The sequence below is a fragment of the Eptatretus burgeri genome, chromosome 8 (genome assembly GCF_056783735.1).
Source record: "Eptatretus burgeri isolate ZD-2024b chromosome 8, Ebu_testis_v1, whole genome shotgun sequence".
Lineage (NCBI taxonomy): Eukaryota > Metazoa > Chordata > Myxini > Myxiniformes > Myxinidae > Eptatretus > Eptatretus burgeri.
Genome location: NC_140968.1, coordinates 51,425,412 through 51,448,262, shown reverse-complemented (window position 1 = coordinate 51,448,262; position 22,851 = coordinate 51,425,412). Strand labels below are relative to the sequence as shown.

General features: G+C 44.1%; 1 protein-coding gene across 6 annotated transcripts in view; it reads right to left on the bottom strand.

The window, feature by feature from the left end:
• LOC147021727 (uncharacterized) overlaps positions 1-22,851 on the bottom strand; it is a 236,041-nt gene that overhangs the window by 88,291 nt on the left and 124,899 nt on the right. For 5 of the 6 annotated variants that reach the window (XM_085892001.1, XM_085892003.1, XM_085892000.1 and 2 more), the window contains 4 exons: positions 9,904-9,987; positions 8,886-9,409; positions 8,623-8,738; positions 2,471-2,893 (listed from right to left, as the gene is read on the bottom strand). In XM_085892001.1, the coding sequence (XP_085748127.1) occupies positions 2,471-2,893; positions 8,623-8,738; positions 8,886-9,409; positions 9,904-9,987 (1,147 nt within the window). The remainder of the gene's footprint in view (positions 1-2,470; positions 2,894-8,622; positions 8,739-8,885; positions 9,410-9,903; positions 9,988-22,851) is intronic. The other variant, XM_085892004.1, reaches the window with a different exon arrangement.

Sequence of the window (22,851 nt, the reverse complement as noted above, 5' to 3'; positions counted from 1 at the left end):
TCCACATGCTCCACAGAATATTGAAATTAGGTTGTTGAATCGTTTGGTTTGGAACTACGTAATTGTTAGAAATGGTGTTTTCAGGCCATGCTTTCCAAAAAGATTATCCGGTGGAACTACGTAATTGTTAGAAATGGTGTTTTCAAGCCATGCTTTCCAAAAAGATTATCCGGTGTTGAGGAATATGAGGTGCTGAGCTCATGATTAGAAAGGGTCTCAGGAGATCATGTAGCAAGTTTTCAGTGTAACCCATGTGGTCTTCACTAAAGTAACCCATGTGGAACGAAAGTTCTTTCAGGTCTCTGTGGATAGCAAGATCCAGGTTATTGCTTTTGTGAATTACCTATGTGTTGCTGCATCTTGCTGGACGGAGGAGGGTGGGAGGTGAGTGTGTGTGTGTGTGTGTGTGTGTGTGTGGGGGGGGGGGGGTGACAAGACATGTAACCACTGGACTGGGTTGATATAAGGGGTTAAGTTGGTCACACAGTAGGATGGATTGGAAAAATGAGATTTGGCAGCAAACACAGAGTTTAGACATTCTCCCTCATCTCGGGCAGAGTCTGCAGGAGAGCCATTTGAGATAGGATGGAGGGGGAGTGAAGACCAGAGATTGATTTGACAAGGCACCATCATGACTTAGAAGGAGGAGACTGGTTCGAGAGTTCAGCCTTGAGATTTGCAAGATGGTATTTTCTGGCATGCTTTAGGATGCACACACATACTTGTTCCAAGCCTTACAGAATGAACGAAAGTTGCTCTCAGAGAGGTTAGCTTTCTATGATGAAAAAACAAGCAGCATAACCGCAATCGCCTCTCCATTGGGTTCAGTGTACCAGGGCCAAGAGCAGTGACCTTCATTATTTTTTCGAGGGGGCCACTTTTGCCAATAAGACATCAGTGTGAGAGCCACCACACTGCCTGCAGGACTCCGTAATGGCTTATATTAGGCCCCGCCCTCACGTACTCTTATTTGTTGTGCATAACTGGGCTGCAAGCATAATTCTTTGTGCACTGCCATCTACTAATGCAGTTATGTTACTTTTATGTTTTGTGATGAACACTCATTCGAAAACAATGGGTCAACTTGGAAGCATTTATGGTGAATTCTGATGGGGTGTTTTCACATTTGTGTATTATCGGGCACACGTCAGGGGCTGCACTTTAAGCCCACCAGGGGGCCGCCATTGGATCACAGGCCGTGCAATGAAGAACAGAGGCCGAGAGGACATAAGATAGTCACAAGTGGGATGGCATACGGGAGCACACTTATGTGAGTTTTCCCAAGCGGAATCAATATCAGGTGCTGTGGAGATGGTAGTCCAATCCTTTTGAGAGAGGTCAGATTGAATTCCCTGCCAGTTGGTCTGTGCAGACAGCCATATTCTGCACCATTGAAGTTGCTGTCTTACAATAGCCAGAGAGATATGGGCTTTAACAAGAGATAGTGGCAAAAGAGCCAAGAAGGCCAGAAGGTAAACAGGAAATGTTGGATTTGTCATTACTCGGTCCAGGAGGGAGGATGCAGCAGTTGCAGAAATTCGGGTTGGGATGTTTACAGATTGAGTCAGACCCACAGAGTTGCAGCAGAGCTTTGTTGCAATGCCAAGATTGGTTGTTGCAGAAAGAACACCCAACCAGCTGGCATGGTGACAGTTGAAATGTCCAGAGTTGAATGACAGAATGAAATCCAAAATGCCACAGATTAAATTCCCTCCTTATATGATCACAAATACATCACACCTAATACAAGATAGCAAGTATTAAAAACAATAAATATAACACTTATCCTGTTCACTGCAAGGAGTGCCAAATTCACCATCGTTCAGAAATCTTGTGAGATCTCCTGGCATATGGAATGATTCTAAGTTGAATTTTCTTCTTTGTATTCATAGTTTCTATTATGTAAATATCCATGTTGTTGATGACTTTCTTGTATGCATCTGCATTCTCAACAGGGAGCGATGTATTTTCCTTTTGGTTTAATTTTTGGGGGCTAAGTTCATTTACCATAATATATTTAAGGTACCTTGATCAACACATTTTCACAACTGTTCCTTTTGTCTAATCTATATTGCCAGAAATTATTACCAGAGAGGGGGGAGGTGGAGTAGATGGGGGAGGTTGGCTCAAGTTTTTCACGAACCACCTGGCCAGGCCTGACATTCACCTAAGGTTCGGGCAGGAATTTGGAATTTGGCCATGGTGCCGGTGATACAGTAGCTCACCTACTCTTCATGAAGGAAACCGTAAGAAAGCTGAGCTTACAGTTGATCGTAAGCTTACAGGAAACCATAAGAAAGTTGACAGTTTAGAGCTGAGCTGAAATTCTAACCCAATCTAGACAACTTAGAGACGAGTGTGCGTACCTCTCGGCCATCCTGCCAACCACAACAGTAATCAATTGCATGGTGCAAAACAAATTATTCTATGAGCAATATGATCCAAAATAAGAACAGCAGTATCAGCTTACCTCCATCAACTACTTCATTCACATGATTGCGATTTTCTGTTGTTGATCCTGCAGACCTAAACGTCCCAGGTCGACCAGTTGGGACTGAGGAGTCTGCAAAGGTGCCAGTTGAGGGTTGAATGGATGTTATCCCTGAACCACGACCTGGAACACCTTGAGAGACAGATCCACGAGTGGAGACTAAACGAAGTGCTGGGGATGAAAATGCACCAGGGGTGGTTGCACCCTGGGTAGGCTGGAAACTGCCATCGGTATTAGGCCGAGTCCATGAAGTTGTTCGAGTCGATGTGGGTGGGGCACGGACATTGTTTGGCTCATCATCAATTACAATGGGGCCCTCCATAGGCCGGATGTGGGGTGGCCCAGTCTGTGTGGGATGTTGAGGGATGGCTGCATGGTCATTTGTGCTCGAGGAAAGAGCAGCTAAAGAAAAAGATAAAGCAAATATGCAGAATTAAATTTCACCATGAGGCTACAAAAATGTGAGTAAGCAGGATACATCTCAAAATGTTCACATATTTCAAATCAATCAGAGTGCTGAGAATGAAGGGTTTACAAGAATGCCAACAAACTTAAGATCTAAAATGAACTTCAAAAATATCTAAGAGCAGGCCACTAAACACAAACATACATACGTACACACAGGTAGTGGACAAAAAAATGAAAACACCAATGAAAAGTCACTTAATAGGGCATTGAGTCACCACATGCAGCCAGTACGGCCTGGATGAGCGTGGCGTAGAGTCCACCAGTCTAAAATTCTGCAGGAGGGATGTGGCATCATTCTTCCACGAGAAAGTCAGTCAACTGACACCTGTTTGATGGAGGAGGAAAACGCTGTCTCAGGCGTTGTTCCAGAATATACCATAAATGCTCAATTGGGTTCAGAACTGGGCACTGAGAAGACCGTGACAGATGGATAACATCAGTGTCATGCTCATCAAATCATTGGGAGACGACACATGCTCTGTGGATGGGGGCTTTGTCATCCTGGAAGACACCCCTCCCAGCAAGAAAGAAATGCTGGAGCATAGGGTGACGATGATCATTCAGTACCATTAAGTAGCGATTGGCATTGACCTTGCCTCATAAGGGAATGACTGCACCCAAACCATGCCAGGAAAATGTGCCCCACAACATTACAGAACCACAAGAACCCTTCACTGTTGGAACCAAACATTCATGGTTGTAATTCTTAAGGTTGGCGCTACAAATGCACTCACCGTTTGTGTCGAGAACATGGTGAAGGATGATTAATTTGACCATAACACATTTCCTCATGGCTCAGTAATACATTGCCTGGGGTCTTTGCACTACTAGACTAGCAAACATGCATTGCCAGGTGTAATGAGCGGTTTGTGCACTTCAACCCGACTATAGGATCCCACTCTGTGGCGTTCTCAGCAGACCGTTTTTGATGAAAATGGCTGCTCACGCCCCAGTTTGAAGCTTACAGTCAATTGTTCTGCAGTTGCTCAGCTGCTTTGCCTTGCACATCAAATTAATGCACATATGTCACGATCCTGGAATATGCGTTTCCACACACTGTTGCCGTTTGCTGTTGATATCTTTCAATTGGAGTTCCATGCCGATATCACCTTAGATACCGTTGCTCATGAAAAATCAGCAAATTGAGCTGTCTTTGTCACTGAAGCTCCTGCCAAACATACCCCAACAATCACCCCTCTTTCAAAGTAACTGAAGTCTCCTCTTGCAGCCATATTAGCCATAATTATAAGCATCCAAGCCTGTGAAGCATTTTTATACAAAACCTGAGCATGCTGGGATGTTATTTGCTTAATTAACACATGGGCCACACCTGGGTGGAAGCTGTTGCTTTCAATATACTTGGTTTCCCTCATTTACCCAGGTGTTTCCATTATGCTTTTGTCCACTACCTGTACAGTGTACATACATACATGTTACATTATCAGGTCTTCTAACAGTGACCCATCGATGGTGAGGTTTTATAATTTCATTCTCCCACAGGATCGGTCAAATGGAGTAACATATAATAACAGGTTTATTTCCAGAAAAGGCACAAGACCATGAAAACGGAGAATCCGGAAACAAAAGACAGCCAGACACAAATGCAAGCAAATAAATAAATAACTGGTATCACGATAGCACTTAATACAAGGAATAATGTCAAAATGGTTACGAGCACACAATCATGCACGCGCGTGCGCACACACACACACACACACACACACACACACACACACACACACACACACACACACACACACACACACACACACACACACACACACACACACTAAGGTGAACCAAGCCAGGTCTTTTTAAAAGGATACGGGTCCCAGATATCGCAACGAAGCTCCACCACAAGGTCTCCAGCCACAGCACTGAGCAGCGAATAAACAAAGCGTCCTCTTGGCGAAGTGAATGGGGAAAGCGAAGTGGCAGACAGGCCTTTATGTTGGGCAGCCAGGGATAACCGTGGGATGCACGTGTGGTGAAGTAAAGCCCAGACAAGGAGAGGCAACCCCCAAGAGCGAAACCCCAAAGAAGAGAGTGAACAGCACGTGTTTTGGGTCTTTTATCATCTCCACTGAGGGCCAGGCCCCACCCCTCTGTACGGCCTTTGCTCACACAGCTGTCCCAGCCAGTCAAAGGGAGCCCCAGGTTGAAACACATATGCGGTGTCGTCACCGGAACCAACCATACCAATGATGCGACACTTTGCAGTTTGCCAATGGCGACGCAACCCATGGGTCCTTGTAGTATGGGTACCGCATTGGACGCCTATAATTAAGAGCTTGGGCCACGAGGTGGGGGAGGGGGTGTGATTATCAACCCACACAGGGTGCAAACATCCAAATATATTCCATATTCCCTTCTTATCTCACCTGGAACCTCATCTGGTTTACAAAGAGATTGGAAATGAACAAAACTTTCCTACCTCATGTTCATGTCAACACTGCCCCTCTCATAGCAGACATAACTGGATGGTCTTCAAAGAATACTTACCCTGCTCAGTCTTTAGAAGGACTTGTTATGAGCCAACTCTTCTGGTGGTAAATTTGTAAATCAAAAAATTTAATTCAAATCAAATGGAAGAACAAATAAAATATGTACTGCATTGGAGTCATCAGAAGGAACCCGAACAAGCAACAAGCAAAGATGAAGTCATCAGGAAGAACCTGGATAGGACTCGGGTTTCAACTACGACTCCTCTACCCTCAAACCCATCCAGGCACAGCCAAGTGAGCCTCATTCGGAAAAAAGAAAAAAAATCCAACAAGGCTGCCAAATCATGTGACCTGAGACATCACAGGTGGGTAACTTTTCGTTTCTTGATGGATAGGTGGTCATACCTGGAAAGTTTCTCCTCAATCTGTTCAGCCATTTTGGAGATTTTTGAAGTTAAAAAAAAATTACCCCCGTGTGGCGGTGACGGTCATCTCTATAATGTTTTTGGTTCACGAAAAAATATAAGTGACCACTATATTCGTTATTGTTGTCTGTCTGTCTGTCTGTCTGTCTGTCTGTCTGTCTGTCTGTCTGTCTGTCTGTCCCGAGCATAGCTCCATGGGTTTTGATCCGATCCTGATGAAATTTTGGTGGGAGGTTTATATCATGATCCAGTTGTTTTCCTGAAAATGGGCGTGGTCCGCCCATTATGGGTGTGGTCCACCCATTATGGGCGGAGCCACGCCCAAAAAACGTGTTTTTAGGGGCTAGCCGATTTCAATTTGCATCTTCTCCTTGGGGTTTTGTCAAATCTGACAGGGGTTTTGGTATTTGGTTAGCCCAATGGCACCTGCATTGCCCCACAGAGCTCAATTTTTTCATTTTCGTCCCAAGCTCAAGGCCACAAGGTCACAAACTTAGAAAATTGCGATTTTGACATAAAAATCCATCCTCTCCGAGGGGGTTGTCGAATCTGGCAGTGGTTTCGGTATTTAGTTAGCCCAATGGCACCTGCATAGCCCCACGGAGCTCGATTTTTCATTTTAGTCCCAAGGTCAAGGTCACAAGGTCAAGGTCACAAGGTCATGAACTTAGAAAATTTCGAATTTTGACATAAAAATCAGATGACCGCCCAAACTTTGAGAGCGAGGATGACAATATTTTTATGCATAATCTTGAGATCATTCCCCACCTAAAGTCTTGAAACCATTTTTCTCTATCTCGAACACCTTGCCCGTGGCACCCACTACAAGTTTTTTTACGCTGATTTCATCAAAGTATGGATAATCCGAGGAGTGTGAAATGCCATTTAGCCTATATGACGTTATATTGTTCCTGGAATGTTCCAGAGGAAGTTTTGCACCAAAGGTCATAATCCTTGACCTTTAAAGTACACAAAGGTCAAATTTTCAAAGTTGTTGGTATCGAACCGGGTTTTCGAACTTCTTCGACGAACTAACTCCATTAAGCTATAGCACATATCCTGTTTCCTTATTTTAATGTCCACAACATTGTTTTGGGACCTTTAAAGGTTATGCAAAGGTCAAATTTTTAAAGTTGTTGAACGAAACCGGGTTTTCGACATTTTGCAGCTAATAACCCGTCACTCGTACCACATCATGTTGATCATTTTTATAACTTGGTCAAACATTATCACATTGTCTCATCCTTGACTTCTGAAACAATCTACATCGTCAAATACCGCTCGTGAACCATCGTCGTCTTCAGACTTGTTTACTATCATAATCGATGAACCGTTGCCAGATATCTCCTAAAATGACAGATAAGTTTTGAAAATGGCGACTTTTACAACTTTCGTGACCTTGAACCTGACCTCGAATCCGGGAAAAAACATGTCGTTGGGTATCACTCATCGATCTCTACCCACACACCAAATTTCATTAAGATCAGAAGTAAAAAGTTTTCTTTGTACCGGGAGGTGTTTTTGACCATCTTCCAGGTTACGTGGCGGCCAAACGGGACGGAAATTCAAACATCTGTCCGGTTAGACACAAGATAATATTTTTTACTATCATAATCAATAAACAGTTGAGAGCCTGGTGTTGGCTTAGTGGTTAGGGTGGTGGCTTGGGATCCCAGGATCCTGAGTTCAAGCCCCGTTGGCTGCTGAATTAACACCAGGGGGTTGACTCAGCCTGTCATCCATCTGAGGTCGGCAAAGTGAGTACCAGTGTACTGGTCCCGGTGTATGCCCCGGTTAGAATAGGTGTACCATATCCCTGTGTGTCGTAAGAGGCGACCAGGGTTGGCGTCAGGAAGGGCATCCGGCCATAAAACATTGCCTCAAGAAAAAGCCTAACCCCTGCACAGCAGGGAAAAATGGCTGTAAAAACGGTCATTTTTTTATTTTTTTATATAATCAATAAACAGTTGCCGAATATCTTGTAGAATGGCAGACGAGATAGGTCTTGAAAATGGCGATATTTATAACTTACGTGACCTCGTGACCTTGAACCCGGACAAAAGTTATATCGTTGTGCAACACTCATTGACCTCTACCCACATACTAAGTTTCATCAAGACCGGAAATAAAAATTGTTGACGGACGGACGGACATCTGGTCCGGCTTTATTAGGTCATCTCGGTAGAGATGACCTTAAAAAAGGCTGCCAAACCACATGAACGATAACATCATTTTTTTTTCTGTTGACCAATTTATACCAAGATGACCCTCAAAAAATTTTCATACCAATTGGATGTAGCGTTCTACGTTTGCAATTATGACATCATAACAAAGGCACCTATGACATCATTTTTTTAAATCACACTTATTCCCCATGGGGAGTACTTGAGAGGTGCCAAATTTCATTGTTTTCCATGGAGCGGTTTCGGAGATTCAGAGGTCCAACTTTCTTTTTTCCAGCATGGCTGCCACACCACATGACCTAAGACATCATAATTATCATTAAAACATTCCACATGAGTAGTCGCATCTATGGTGAAAATTTCATGTCAATCCAACAAGTGGTTCCAGAGAAAAGAGAAGAACAAAATGCAGACATGCACGTACGTACGTACGGGACCAATTACTTAACCCCACTTTTCGCTTCGCAAGTGAAGGCTTATTACAAGACAACTTCAACATAACAAATGTCTGCTACAGAAGAATGTTCTAAGCTACTCAAGCACATGGACAACCTAACTTATCATCCACTGAAGATGTATCCCTTCCAACATAACACAACATACATACTCACTTGGGATAGGAGAAGCCAGACTCAGGGTTGGCCTTGGATGAGACACAGCTCCTTCAGTCACAGTTTGTGAACTAGATCGCACCATCGAGATCATATCACGGACTGTCATTGTGGAGCTAAGAAGGGGAAAGGTCAGCACAACAACTGCATTCATAGTGTGAGAAAAAGTTCAGCCAACCACTTAATGTAGCACTCCAATAGACACAAATGTTCAGCAACACAAAACTAAAAGTCCTCGCATTAAATTATTTTTTAAATATCACCTTTGTTGGTTGGACTGCCGTTCTGGTGGTTTTGAAGCCATCTGTGATGGACCTACTATCTTTTCTTGAGTCATGGCATCGGCCTGATTTCTCCATCGCCGAGGTACTGTAGTATTGCCGCTAATGAGACCATCAACCCTATTTGGTAAAACCGCAATCGACACCCCTGTTTTATTGTCAACATAGTTATGGGTAGATACTTTCACAGCAGGATCGGATTGTGTCCTGTTAGGAATGTTTGAAGTTCCTGGAGCATACCTGAACCCACCAAGCTGAGGAGACGTTTGCACAGATATAGGTGACTGTCGGGGTGGAATCGTAGTTCTCAGGCGTCCGGATGCATTTTGACCTGATGATGTCATGTTCATTGGTTGCACAGGAGGTCCAGCAGAACTATTCTGCATTTGCATATCTTGTGCATTATCCAGCCGACGGTGAGCTGGTGAGCTGCTTGAAGGTATGGCCACCCCTTGAACCATGGAAGTTACTTGAGCTAACAATGGCATCGAAGTCATTTGGGGTACCTGATAATGAAAGGGGTGGGGGAAGGAATTATAAGATCACCATGAACAAATACTTAAATGACAATGCCAAGGAAATAGGTGTCGAAAGATAAATGGATTAGAATATTCAACCCAATGCATTGGGATTTATTTAAAACAAACTACAGCACAAGGAAAACATCTAAACAAATTGTTATTCAAAGTTTGAGGATCACAAACTTGTTGCAGATCTCTGTTGTGACTGAATGAAAATAATACACATTTCTTGGCCAGTTATTAATATTCTGTCTCATGTATTACATTTGACATTGCTGAGTTGGAGGTGCAAGTCATTCAAATCCTGTGACCTAAGATTTGATTGCTGTAACAGAAAAAGCTGCCATTATGTGCGTTGTGCGAGTATATTGTTGTATATCTAACAGATATATATATCTCACCTCTTCTAAAAAAATATAAAGGGAATTGAAATCTATAACATTCTCGAAAATATATCACACTGGCAAGTGTTTATGTACCTGAGCATTCTGCAACATTCGTTTTCGTTTTTTGAGCGTTTGCAATACTGTAACAACCTTCCTCTCTGCACATTTCAGTTTGTCCTGCACAAAAAAAACCAAATACATGTAAAATGTACAATATATAAACCTTCAATTTGTGTAAGCTACACAAAGGACATGTTACAATCTGCTTTCACAGTTAATACTTACAGGCATACATACATACACATTATAGATTGACAATGCTTCTCAGACAGTCATGTGGATTTAAGGCTGCTGAGACAGTTTCATTGGCTCGGGGATACAATCCTGGACGGCCCACCACTCCACCACAGGAGACTCGACTGCCCAACTCCCAGCAAGCTGTACTCATTTTGCCGACATCGGAATCAGCAAAGGCTGAGTCAACTTGCCTGGTGTTATGTTGGCATGGCTGGAGCTTGAACCCGTGATGTTAAGAAATCAATATCCGAAAGATCCGAAGCCCGATTGGCTCTCCTCTAGAGTGGATCGGCGCTACACTTGCCTCTCCACACGTCATGGCAGAGATTGACGTCACAGATTTGCTGTGTTGTCATGATTTACACCAATCATTTACCAATGTGTTGCCATGTACCAATCTTTTGGGTCTTCAGTGACTTTTGGGATTTTTTGGGTCTTCACGGACTTTTGGGTATACAGGGTCTTTTGGGTCCTCGGGGACTTTTGGGTCTTCAGGGTCTTCACAAGGAATCACAAGGAAATTAGGCACAAGTGGAGCCCATTCAGCCCACCATGCCTGCACCACATCAACACCACACCAATTTAACAACACGATCAAAATAAGAAGAGCAAAATGTTTTTTGTGATTTTCAATGAAGTTTTTTTGTTTCTTTTCGTAGGTTTGTAGTTGTTTTTTTTTCGTTCCAGGGGAGGGGGCATGGGCTTGGGTAAAAAATACACAACATCAACCACACAACACCCCTTGATGAAACTCCCACCAATAAGACTTCGTACACATGCACACAATCACCCATCAATGCTCAAGCTACCTAAAAGTTCTGCCAACAACCAAATACCACTATATCTCCAATATTCCAGGTACCTATCTAATTCCAATTTAAACTTATCGACCGTTTCTGCTGCCACTACCTTTCCAGGAAGCCCATTCTCTGCATCAACTACTCTCTGAGTAAAAGACCCCTGCTTACTACTGTCTTAACTCTCCTCTTCTTTACTCTCAGGCTATTAGACGACCGGCCAACCTAACCTATTGTGACACCCCGCAGGCATTTCATGTTAAAAACTGGTATGGGGTGCCCAAAGGTAGAACATATCTCTGTTGTTGAGAATTTGCCCCATACCAAGTGCAACCAAATCGATTTTCTCAAAAAATCACGAAAAAGAAGCGTCCCTCGTGCGCGCCGTGGCCACGTCCACGGTGCTCCACTCAATCCACTAATCACTCTTGCGGAGGAAGTAGCCATTGTGTGCAACATGGTGCTGAACAGTTGAGCTTTCAACACGTCTTTTGCTTTCATTTTGTGTGAAATATACAACAATTGCATTGTTAAATTTGGGGCAATGGATGAAATGAAAGCTATAGGAATGATAGGTTCGCAAAAACGCAAAAAAGAGCCAGAACTCGCGTCCACATGTCTGTTCTGTTTGAAATAAAAAAGTGCAAGGAAGTAACACGCCAAGCATCGGACGACGGTAAGAATAGGGTGATCACGGTCCTCGCTGAACGCAATCGCCTCAGAGAGGAATCTGATAGATTGAAGAGGCTGAACGATATTTCAATACAGGAATCGCCATTGATGTGGCACAGCGCATGTTACTGTGATTTCACGGCTGAAAGTCGATTGAAGCGTCTCAGATCGAAACCACTGTGCAAAGGAGCTGCAACTGGTGGTGGCGGGGACAGCATGGATTTGGAGGCACGGTCATTGCGTGGAAAACGTGGAAAACGTGAAAAAAACGCGTGGAAAAAAAAATGTATATTTTGCCAAGATGAAAGGAAGGGAAAACCGGGTAAGAAAGTTTGCAAGAGTCAAACTGAATTACATGATTTCCGGACAATGCATTTATCCCGTAAGATACTGGAACTTTCTAACGTAAACACGGCGCCGCAGATTCGTCTGGCAGGCACAGTCGATCTGATTGCTGCTGAAGGCAAATATCATCTCTCATGTTTGATCAAATTTGAGAGAGAAGCAGAGAAACAAAGACTGGATGTTGGACAAGGTGAAGATAAGGAGCTGACGACCCTATGTAACATTCTGAATGACGGGCTTTCACGTGGATATGTATATGATATGGGGGAGGTTTGGAAGCGATTTCAGGATTTATGTGAAGCGAAAGGACAGGAAATACCTCGGAGCAATTTGTTAGGAAGGAAAATCTTCACTGACGCGGTGTCTAAGAGACTCGGGAGTCGAGCTGGCTTCATTAGACCCCTCAATCATACAGCCTCGTTGCTCTTGTATCCCAGTGAAAGGAATGAATGTGTCATTTCAGCATCTCTGTCAGGAATGCACAGGGTTGAAGACTCGGAAGATTCTGATGATGGTAATGACTTTTCGATGATGGCCAGCAAGCCACTGCAGGAAATAGTACATTCTGCTCTCCAAATGCGCAACGATCTCAATAGCAGCCCTGGTTATGAATTAGGATGGCGAGGAATCGACCAAGACCATGTGAATGAGATCATCCCAAAATCATCGCACATATTTATCGGAGTCCTTTTCGCCGATGCGATCGAGGATAATACTGAAGCTGCTGATACATGTGCAGAGCTCGACCGTAGTCTGTGACATCGCACAGGACATCATCTTTTGCCTTTCCCAGGGGCACAAGCTGACACCCAAACACATTGGATTAGGCATGACAGTACATCAAATGACGCGATCCGAGGCCTTGGTGGATCTATTGCATGCAAGTGGTCACTGTATCAGCATCGATACAATCCGGCGCATTGACACGTCCATCGCAAATTATATTCTCGACAGGGCCGACGCAAACGATGGAGTCTTTATCCCCGAGGTAATCCACCCATTCGAGACCTCAGGGCTGGTCCTCAGTTCATGTGACAATATTGATGTACTTGAGGAAACAATTGACGGCAACAACACTACACATTATACACAGATGGCAGTGTGGCAGTGAGATGACGGAACTGTTTACCACAGAGATGAACCTCGGCATATCGGTCGTACTAAAGCTCTCAGCCAGGAACGAATCGGCAAGATGCACATATTGGAATATGCGAAACCTCGTTCTGGTATTCGTCCATTCCCCACTTTTCCTGATGGTGCTGCCATCAACGTAGAGTTGTGGTTCGAAGAGTCTGGCAATGCAAATAACAGCAAGTCCAATGACTTGGCATGGACATTATAGTCAGGAGGCCCAATGCAGAATAGTGTACGACCCTGCTGATTCCGTGTTAGAATAGTGCAACAGGTGTAAATTGACTGTCCAGACACACAGAAACGTGAATCAACTTGTTGCCAACTCTGGATATGGATAGTATGGCCGCCATGACAGTTTACAAAGTGGTCGCCATTAAATACACTTTTCGTCATATTTCAGCCGCAAATTGACATGAAATTACAAAATTAGGGTCGATTTCCATGTTTTTGAGCATGCCTGAGCTGATGGGAGTATAGAAAAAAACATTGCTCCATCCATTTTCTAAAAATAATATGACTTGTTTTTCACTATATTATTTTTAAAGAAATGTTCAGGCTCGAATTAGAATGTCTGATTATACAAACCACAATCAATGAATTTTACAACTTTGCTATAAAATGAACCTAAACTACATAACTGTGTGTTTTTCTGTTACCCAGGACTAACTGAAAAATGAAAGCCGCAAGATTTCTCACAGGGGTTCAAGGGATCGAGAAGAAGAAGAGCATGTAGACTGGAATAAATGCTTTATTTGCCAGGACAGTTCAAAAACTAGCAAGTCAACGCCACTTCGAAAGACTACAATCGTTGGTGTGAAAACTGTAGCTGAATGTTGCAAAGAAAGAGAGAAATATAATGACGCTAAATATGTTGACTCATTCTCAAGAATCAGAAAATATTCTGTACCGGAGCACGTCGAAAAGATTCAATGGCACAAATTCTGCTATAGTGACTTTACTCACGCACAAAAAATAGACAGACTGAAGTCAAGGATTCAGCCACAATCTGTGACTTACGCAGAAGAGATACCCACAACATCAGGTTCCTCAGAGAACTACCATGTCCCAAAGTCACTAAGATCCGCGCACAGCGCTATGGATTGGTCAAAATGCGCTTTCTGCCAGACTGACATTCCTGGAAAAGCTGGTGTCCTGACAAATGTTGAATTTGATCACACATCATCCAAGATGCTTAGTTTGACCCAATTTGACCCCACCATGCGTCACAGGTTTGCAGGTGTTTCAGACTTGATGGCAGCTGAAGGTAAATATCACCTCAAGTGTTATGTTTCTTTTCGCAGAAAGTATAAAAAGGAGAGTGGAGAGAAAAAACAGTCTCCTGAAAGCATCTGTTTCAGAAATGTGATGAACCAGCTTGAGAAAGAGCTGCAGAAGGGACATGTGTTTACCCTGAAAAACATCTGGGAACACTACAGCATGCTGTTATTGAATGATTTTGGAATTGAGGCTGGAGCCTACAAAAGCTACAATTTCAAGCAGAAAGTGGAGGTTCACTTTGGTAGTGACAAGGTAACATTCGTGCAACCATTGGATGTCACAAAACCCCTCATAGTTGCGTCCTCAACTGTGACAAAGTTTGCCATGAGAACCGCCGTGAATGATTTATCTGAAGAAGGTGAAAGTTCTGAAGAAGATGAATTGGCCCAGTGCAGTCTGCCTCATCATGAGAACGAAATCCTTAGCTGGATCTTCAGAGTGGGCATAAAGATTTACAGTGACGTAAAACACTCTCCAGGGCATAGCATTATCGGTGGACTGAACACAGAAAATGCAGAGCGAATTGTACCTGAAACCCTGTACATGCTTGTAAAGCTTCTTTGTGGTGGTGACAGCACTGACAAGATGGACAATGAAGAAGCGGATGAGACAGATACCAAGAACAAAGTTCTGAGCATCTGCCAAGACATTATTCATGTGGCTTCAGGACACTGATGTCCTCATTCTCCTTGTTGCCTATCAGCCGCATCTCAGTCCCTTTCTCTGGATGAATGCAGGGACACCCAAAAAGCAACACTACATTCCCATTGACTCCATCAATATCCCAGATTCGCAGAGGGAGTCACTTCTGGCATTTCATGCAGTGACAGGTTCAGACAGCACAAGCCAGTTTGCTGGAATTGCGAAGTGCTCTGCATGGGCCGTCTTTCAAAACAACTCCCACCTGTTGAATAACCTAGGCAAAGAGGAAATTCCTGATGAGAGTGTGATTGCAGATGCTGAGTCATTTGTCTGCAGGCTTTATGACCCTCATGGCCAAGATAACTCAATTCAGCGAGTAAGATGTGATCTGTTTCTCAGTCTGACCAAAGCTATTGAGAATCTGCCTCCAACTCGCGATGCTCTGATTCTACACATCAAGCGAGCGCACTACCAGACTTTTGTGTGGAGAAGAGCCTTGGAATCTGAACCACATCTACCTGCACCTGAGAACTGTGGGTGGGAACAGGTCGTCAAAGATGGCAACGAGACATTTCAGCCGCGACTCATGACTGCACAGCCTATTACTGCTTACTGTGTAGAACTGACGACATGCAAATGCCGTGGGTCATGCTCAACTCGACGGTGCAAATGTACACGGAATGGACTGCCTTGCACGAAAGCATGTGGATGCAAAGCCCTTTGTAGGAACCCGTTCAGTGTACAAGCCGATCAATAGCTCTGAAAATTGTACTTGGGTGTTCTCACAACACTTTTCTCTTCTGCAAAGCAACGTAATTTTGTGTTAGAAAGAATCTGACAGCTGTTGAAATAACCTTTGACTGACTGTAAACCCATCTCCATCAATAGTGCTAAACATTTTCTTTTTCACATTTGTTGCTCGTATGTGCATTTTCAATTTCGTCTTTAAGTTGTAAATTATGTGAAAAGTTGTGATCCAGTACAAAAATAAAGCACAAAATAGTGTTCCTCGTGTCAGATTACATAGTATTTCACAATCATGACAAATTTCTGGCTAGTACAATTTGCAGTAAGAAAAAGACTAAATCTGATGGCGGCCATTTTGATTACTGTCATGGCGGCCATAATATTCAGATGCAGACTTGGCAACAAGTGGAACTAGACTTGGTCATGCTCGACTCTTCAAAAACACCAGTTGCACCATTCTTACATGAAATCAACAGCGAACCTATTTTCTAGGCTAGCTACAGATTTTGGCTTCCAGACTATTATCAAGAATATTACATGGTGGTGAGTCACAATCTGTGCCACCATGGGCGACATTGAACAGTCTGGCGACGAACCCCACCTGTCACCAATGTAGGTATGCTCCCAATTCTGAAGGCACCGGCAGACCATGATGACACAATGACAACTGTGATGACCAAGTTCATGAATATCAGTGAAAAGGTGGGACAGACACACGCGGTCATTTTTGCTGACCAACCTCTCTACAGTCGGATGAAAGAACTCGTATGGAACGATCCCGCCAAATACAGCAGTGTTATATGCCTCCTTGGTCACCTCCACATTCTGTTCAATTACCTCAAAGCTATTGGACAGCATTATGAGAGCGCAGGGCTGGAGGATATCTGGATTGAGGCAGGATTATTCACTCCTAATACGATACCAAGCGTACTTGGTGGAAAAGCATACTACCGAGGAGTATAGGGACATATTTGTACGTACAAAGCATTGTGTCGCATCCGATGGACCAAATTCATGGAGTGGCTCGAGCAAAGTCATGATATCGCAACAATCGCTTCGATCGAGGCAATCAAGACATGCGCTGAGGAAGTTAGGAACAAATGTCGCAGTGCAGATGGTCATCTCTGCAAATCCGATGCACTGAGCCATGCCATCTGTGCTTTGAGACAAACCATCGAAAGATCAGACGTATTGACGAAATTGTACGAATTTGACCGATGCCGCGCAACTGATCCCAATTTTGAATTCTGGACGAATTACATCAAAATGGTCAGCACACTTTTGGATTTCATCCGTGCGAATAGAGAGGGAGATTGGCAGGCGCACCTAAAATCGTTCGCACAGATGTTACCGTGGCTATGTGCATATGACCACACAAATTATGCGAGATGGGGACCGGTGTATCTCTCCGACATGAAAATGTTGGAGAATACAGCGCCTGATGTATACAGTGCATTTCTCGCCGGGAACTTTGTGGTACAACGCAGCAAACGTCCGTTCAGCTCTGTGCCAGTCGATCAAGCTACAGAATGGATCAACCGCATGTGTAAGATATCGAATGGCAGAATCGGAATCACCAGGAATGATACTGCAAGGGATCGATTCTGCTTGACGTGGTGTGAGCGCTCCGAAATTGCCCCAGATACCAAACGGCTCCTAAAACTGATCGATGACGAGATTGTAGAGGAGGCGATATCTACGAGACAGGAGGCTATGCCTGGACATCAAAGGCATGATGAAGGCAATGTTCAAAATCTGATGGACCAGTTTAAGCGATTCCGTATTTTCCAAGCAGCAGATACACTCCCACCGGCACAATCACCAGACCTGGTGGAGGAATCGCAGGAACCTACACTTGTATCTTTGACAACAAACGATCTCGCCACGATGGGAATACAAATTTCCCTGTTGTCAGCCTATGAGCAAGGTCTTCGAAGGTTACAAAGTTTTGTGGATGAGAGGCTGGTAACTCGAGAGACGGGTTTCTTTGATACGCTGTCGAGGATCAATTCCAAATCCTTTGCTCATCTCTACAAAAGCACAGCTCTGACCTCAACAGCCGAGAAGAAATTCATCAAGGCAGACACAAAACTCATACAGAGGTTGTTCAATGCAACCAGAGCTGGACGATGTGTCGATATGTCCAGGATTCTTCAGCACGAACTATCGTCGCAAGTCAAGAGAAACGGACAGATGAATCAGACAAACAAGGCTGATATGCTTCATATCCTGACAAACGACGTGGATATCGAAACACCAGCGAATATTCCATCCCTGCAGGAGCCGTCAGCTCTCATCATCGATGGTCACGCCATGAACCAAGCGATGGGGAAGCCGTCTCATTGTCGCACGTTTGCCGACCTTGGTCGGTACATATCACGAGAGGATTGTAAAGCTATTTCACCAGTCATTCACTCGCATCGACATCGTCTTCGATCGGTACATCGGAACAGGGTCAATAAAATCGGCAACTAGATCAAAGCGTGGGCAGAAGAAGCGACCTATCCGAAAAATCATTGATCGAGGAGACGTACCACTGCCAGAGGTATGGGACAAATTCATAGCCCTGGACCAGAACAAAGCTGACCTCACTAAATTCGTCGCCGAGTTCCTCATTTCGACCGATCGGAATTACCCACAGTCTTGCGAGCTGATTGTAGGGGGAGGTTTCGCTGAACCAGAGATGGCGAAGTCAACTACACGTGGCCAAATTACTGATTTGGCCGCGAACCATGAAGAGGCTGATACTCGCATGGTCGCACAGGCAGCACATACTGTCAGGGAGAAATACAAGAGAGTGGTCGTGGAGAGCAAGGATACAGATGTATTATTACTCCTCATCCATTTCTTCAGTGATGCAAACGTTGATCTGTGGATGAAAAGTGGGACTAGCAAAAAACGTGTCTACTACCAAATTGCACCAATTGTACAAAAGCTATCGCGTCCTGTCAGGAACAATCTGCTCGGATTTCATGCCTTTACTGGATGTGATGTGACGTCTTCGTTCTACGGATACGGGAAACGGAGCTGCTGGAAAGTGTACGTGGAAGAGCCGGAGCTACTGGCGAATATTGGGCGTGATGGATCCACTGACGAGGCTGAAAAGTTCCTGTGCCATTTGTATGGAGTGGACAACGCTGACGATCTGCTCTCTGCCAAATCCCAGATGTTTGAAAAAGGTCTGCGGGATTTCGAAAAGCTACCGCCAACTTTCGACGCATTTGAGGTCCATCATATCAGGTCAAATCATCAGGGGAAAATCTGGTACCAGGCTGATAAACCTCGGATAGCAATTGAAGCTCCAGAAGAGACGGGTGGCTGGAAGCTAACAGACTGGACTTGAGATCGTGTGGATGCGATTTCCCGCCATTCCAGCTTCTTGTACTGAACTAGTCACTTGTGCGTGTAAAAGCAAGTGTCGAACGAGTGCATGTAAGTGCAGCAAGTCTCGCCAGAACTGTATACCAGCATGCGGGTGTGACGCTGTCAACTGCAATAATGACTACCACTAACTACAGCTATATGGGTGAGCAAATTATATTTCAAACATTCTCTTATGTGCCAACTCTCTTATACAACGTTTTGATCTCACATGAGTTCATCTTACGAGTTGAGAACTCACGTGAGAAGATTACATGCGTCCATCTTCAGAAATTCGAAAAAATGGCCATTTTACAATTGCAGCCTTTCATGTTTTCAAGTAAATCCCTCGTCTAAATTTATTGCTGAGACTAAAGGACAGTCGCCTTGGCAAATAATTCATACACAGGCATATAGATGTGGCAATGCTGAAACGAAATTCACTATAACCAAAAAATGAGGAATTTGGCATTTGACCTCGACCTTTGACCTCAAAGGTCAAAGTTCGAGATGGTATGGGGCATATTCTGAAGCTTCACCCTATCATCTTACTTTCGGACACGCATAATCACTTTTAACAAGAAATGCCTACGGGACTAATTTTTAGACCCCGGAGATAGTCTTGGCCGGCCGTCTAACTATGGCTCCTGGTCCGATCACTGTTTACTCTGCTGAATAATTATTCTGAACTTCTTTGTCTACACCTTCATCATCTAAAACATCTCCATTATATCACCTCATAATCACCTCCTTTCTCATGAATAAAGCCCTGTCTCATTCAGCCGCTCCTCATAGCTGAGTCAAGCTAGGCCTGGAATCAATGTAGTGGCCCTGTGCTGAACCCTCTCTATGGCATCTATGTCCTTCCTGAGTTGTGGTGACCAACACTGCACACAATATTCTAGATGTGGCCTCATTAAATTCCTATACAATGTTAACAACACCTCTTTGGATTTCTAATTGATCCCCTTCTGAATACAACCTAAAACCCGATTTGATTTACCTCGAGCTTCCTGGCACTGTGCTGCCTGCTTACCTCCCATCTCTATTACCACCCCCAGATCCTTCTCCTGTGTGACACGCTCCAAAATTACCCCTTGCATCCTGTAATCTCTATTTTCATTGTTCTTTCCCATCCCCAACACCTTTCACTTGCTCAGGTTAAATTGCATCTGCCAATCTTTTGCCCAATCGATGCAGGCATCAATAATTTCCTGAATTTGATCACGAGCCCTTCAGCTATCCACCTTACCTCCAATATTTGTTTCATCTGCAAATATGGAAAGCCTATCTTCACCATACTATCCAAATCCTTGATGTAAATAATGAATAATAATGGTCCTAGGACTGATCCCTGAGGTAACCCACAACTTACATCCTCCAACCAAGACATCCTCCCACTCACAGCCACTCTGCTTCCTACCACGAAGCCAGTTTGCAATCCAATTAGCTACTTTAGCTGACAAATGTCTTCTTAAAGTCAAGAAATACAATGTCCACTGCCATTCCGTCATACATCCAATCAGGCACTGCTTCATAAACTCTGAAAGATTTGTTTGACTGGAACTACCTTTGGTAAACCCATGCTGACTACCTTGATTTGGTTTGTATTTATATTAATAGTTCCTCATCTGGTCCTTAATTAATGTCTGCAACACCTTCCCCACAACTGAAGTCAAACTAACAGGTCTATTGTTTCCCAATTCTTCTCTGGATCCTTTCTTAAATAGTGGTGTTACATTTGCGACTATCCAATCCTCCAATACCTGTCCTGACTCCAGTGAGCTATTGAAAATATCCGTTAACATCCAACTTACCTGCTCAGCCACCTCCATCAATACTCTCAGGTGCATATTATCTGGCCCCAGAGCCTTATCTACTCTTAGATTTCCTCGCTGTTCCTTTATTACCTCCAGTTCAACCTGGATCTTCTGTAAAAGCCCTTTTCACTTCCTTGTTAAATATTCTCTGACAATTCTCCTGACTGTTCTTGTGTAAAAGTTGAAGTAAAATACCTGTTTAATAAGCCTGCCATCTCACTTTCATCACTAACCACTCTCCCGGTGCTATTCCTCAATGGGCCCACACTGGTGCTAACCTGTTATTTTCCCCTGATATACTTAAAGAATGTCTTGCTATTACGTTTAATGTTCTTAGCCATATCCTTCGCATACTCTGTTTTGGCTTGCCGAGTTATTTTCTTAATTTGCCTCTGTTTACTCCGATAGTGATATAAATCAAACTCCAGTGCTGTTATTTTAAACCTAACAAATGCCTTCTGCTTCTCCTTTATAGCATTCCTGATCTCACTACTCAACCACCTCCTTCTGCTTCTAGTTTTACACCTCATTGGAATGTACTTACTCTGCCCTCAACACATTTGCTCCTTGAAGGTTTCCAATTTTTCTGATGCTGATTGTCCTCTTGTTAGCTTATCCCATTCTACATCACCCAACTCTCTCCTCATACCCTCAAGGTTTGCCTTCCTGAAATCTAAAAGCCTTACCCTACTATCCTGAACTCTAACCCTTAACAGAATCTTTGCACACACAATGTTATGGTCACTTGCTCCAAAATGCTCCCCGACCTCCACCTCCTCCACCGATTGGGATCAACACTTAAAAGGAGGTCTAACACTGCACTCCCTCTGGTAGGCTTATGTAGAAACTGGGTTAAAAAGCAATCCTGGACTAAAACTAGGAAATCCTCATTTACTCTGCCCTTTCCCTGGTCCAAGACTCAGTCTATTCATGGTAAGTTAAAATCCCCCATAATCGATACTCTTCCTTTACCACATGCACTTTTGAATTCTTCATGTACCCCTCCTGCCTCCTCTTCCTTCACACCTGGAGCCCTATAAAAGCATCCTTCCAGTTTCTTACTGTTTTTGCAATCTCTAATCTCTACCCATACAGAATCCTCAACATTTATTCCTTCTTTAATGTCACCCCTTTCTCTTGATGCAATGCTGTCCTTTATCCAGATTGGTAGTCCTCCTCCTATTCTCTCCTTACCATCACACCGATACACCTTGTAGCCTTCCGATCTTGTCCTCCAGTTACTCTCCTCCTTAAACCATGTCTCACTCACTGTAATTATATCGCACTCCTCGCAATCGACTTTGGCTTCAAGCTCTTCCATCTTATTATTTAATCTTCCGGCATTCGTATAGAATATTGTTGCGAATTCGCGCCCACCGGCGTGCGAACAGCCACGTGACTCGAATCGCGGCACGTCGCCCACCGGCCGGACAATTCGGTCGTGACCCTCTCGGACTAACGCCGGGAGCTAGTCACGAGTGGGCCTTTCGGACTCACCCCGATCGCGCCAATCGGCCACCCGCGTGGGATAGGGTTGTTCGCCAAACTCGACCTACCTAAGTACCCACGCGGATGGTAAACCGGGCGATCGCACCTCGCCGCAGGTCGACTTAGGACACGGGCCGCTTAAGCGGTCCGCTCCGTACTATCGGGATAACCAAGCGGTGTTATCATCGGCCTCGACGGTTCCGATTACTTATCGGGCGTATTAAGCCCACTACGAACCCTTTACGTGAAGCAAGATGGAGATTCAACAAAGGGAAGGACGCAGCGAAACGGGGAACAAGTTCACACAAGCACTTTATTCACACGACACACGGAGAGCACATATATACAGCCAAACAGGATCAGAATGCACATAAAGCAAATGCAAGAAGAAAAACAATGAAGCAACAACGACGCAGAGCTACAACCGACTAAGACTGACACACGGCAACACTTTTGCAGTT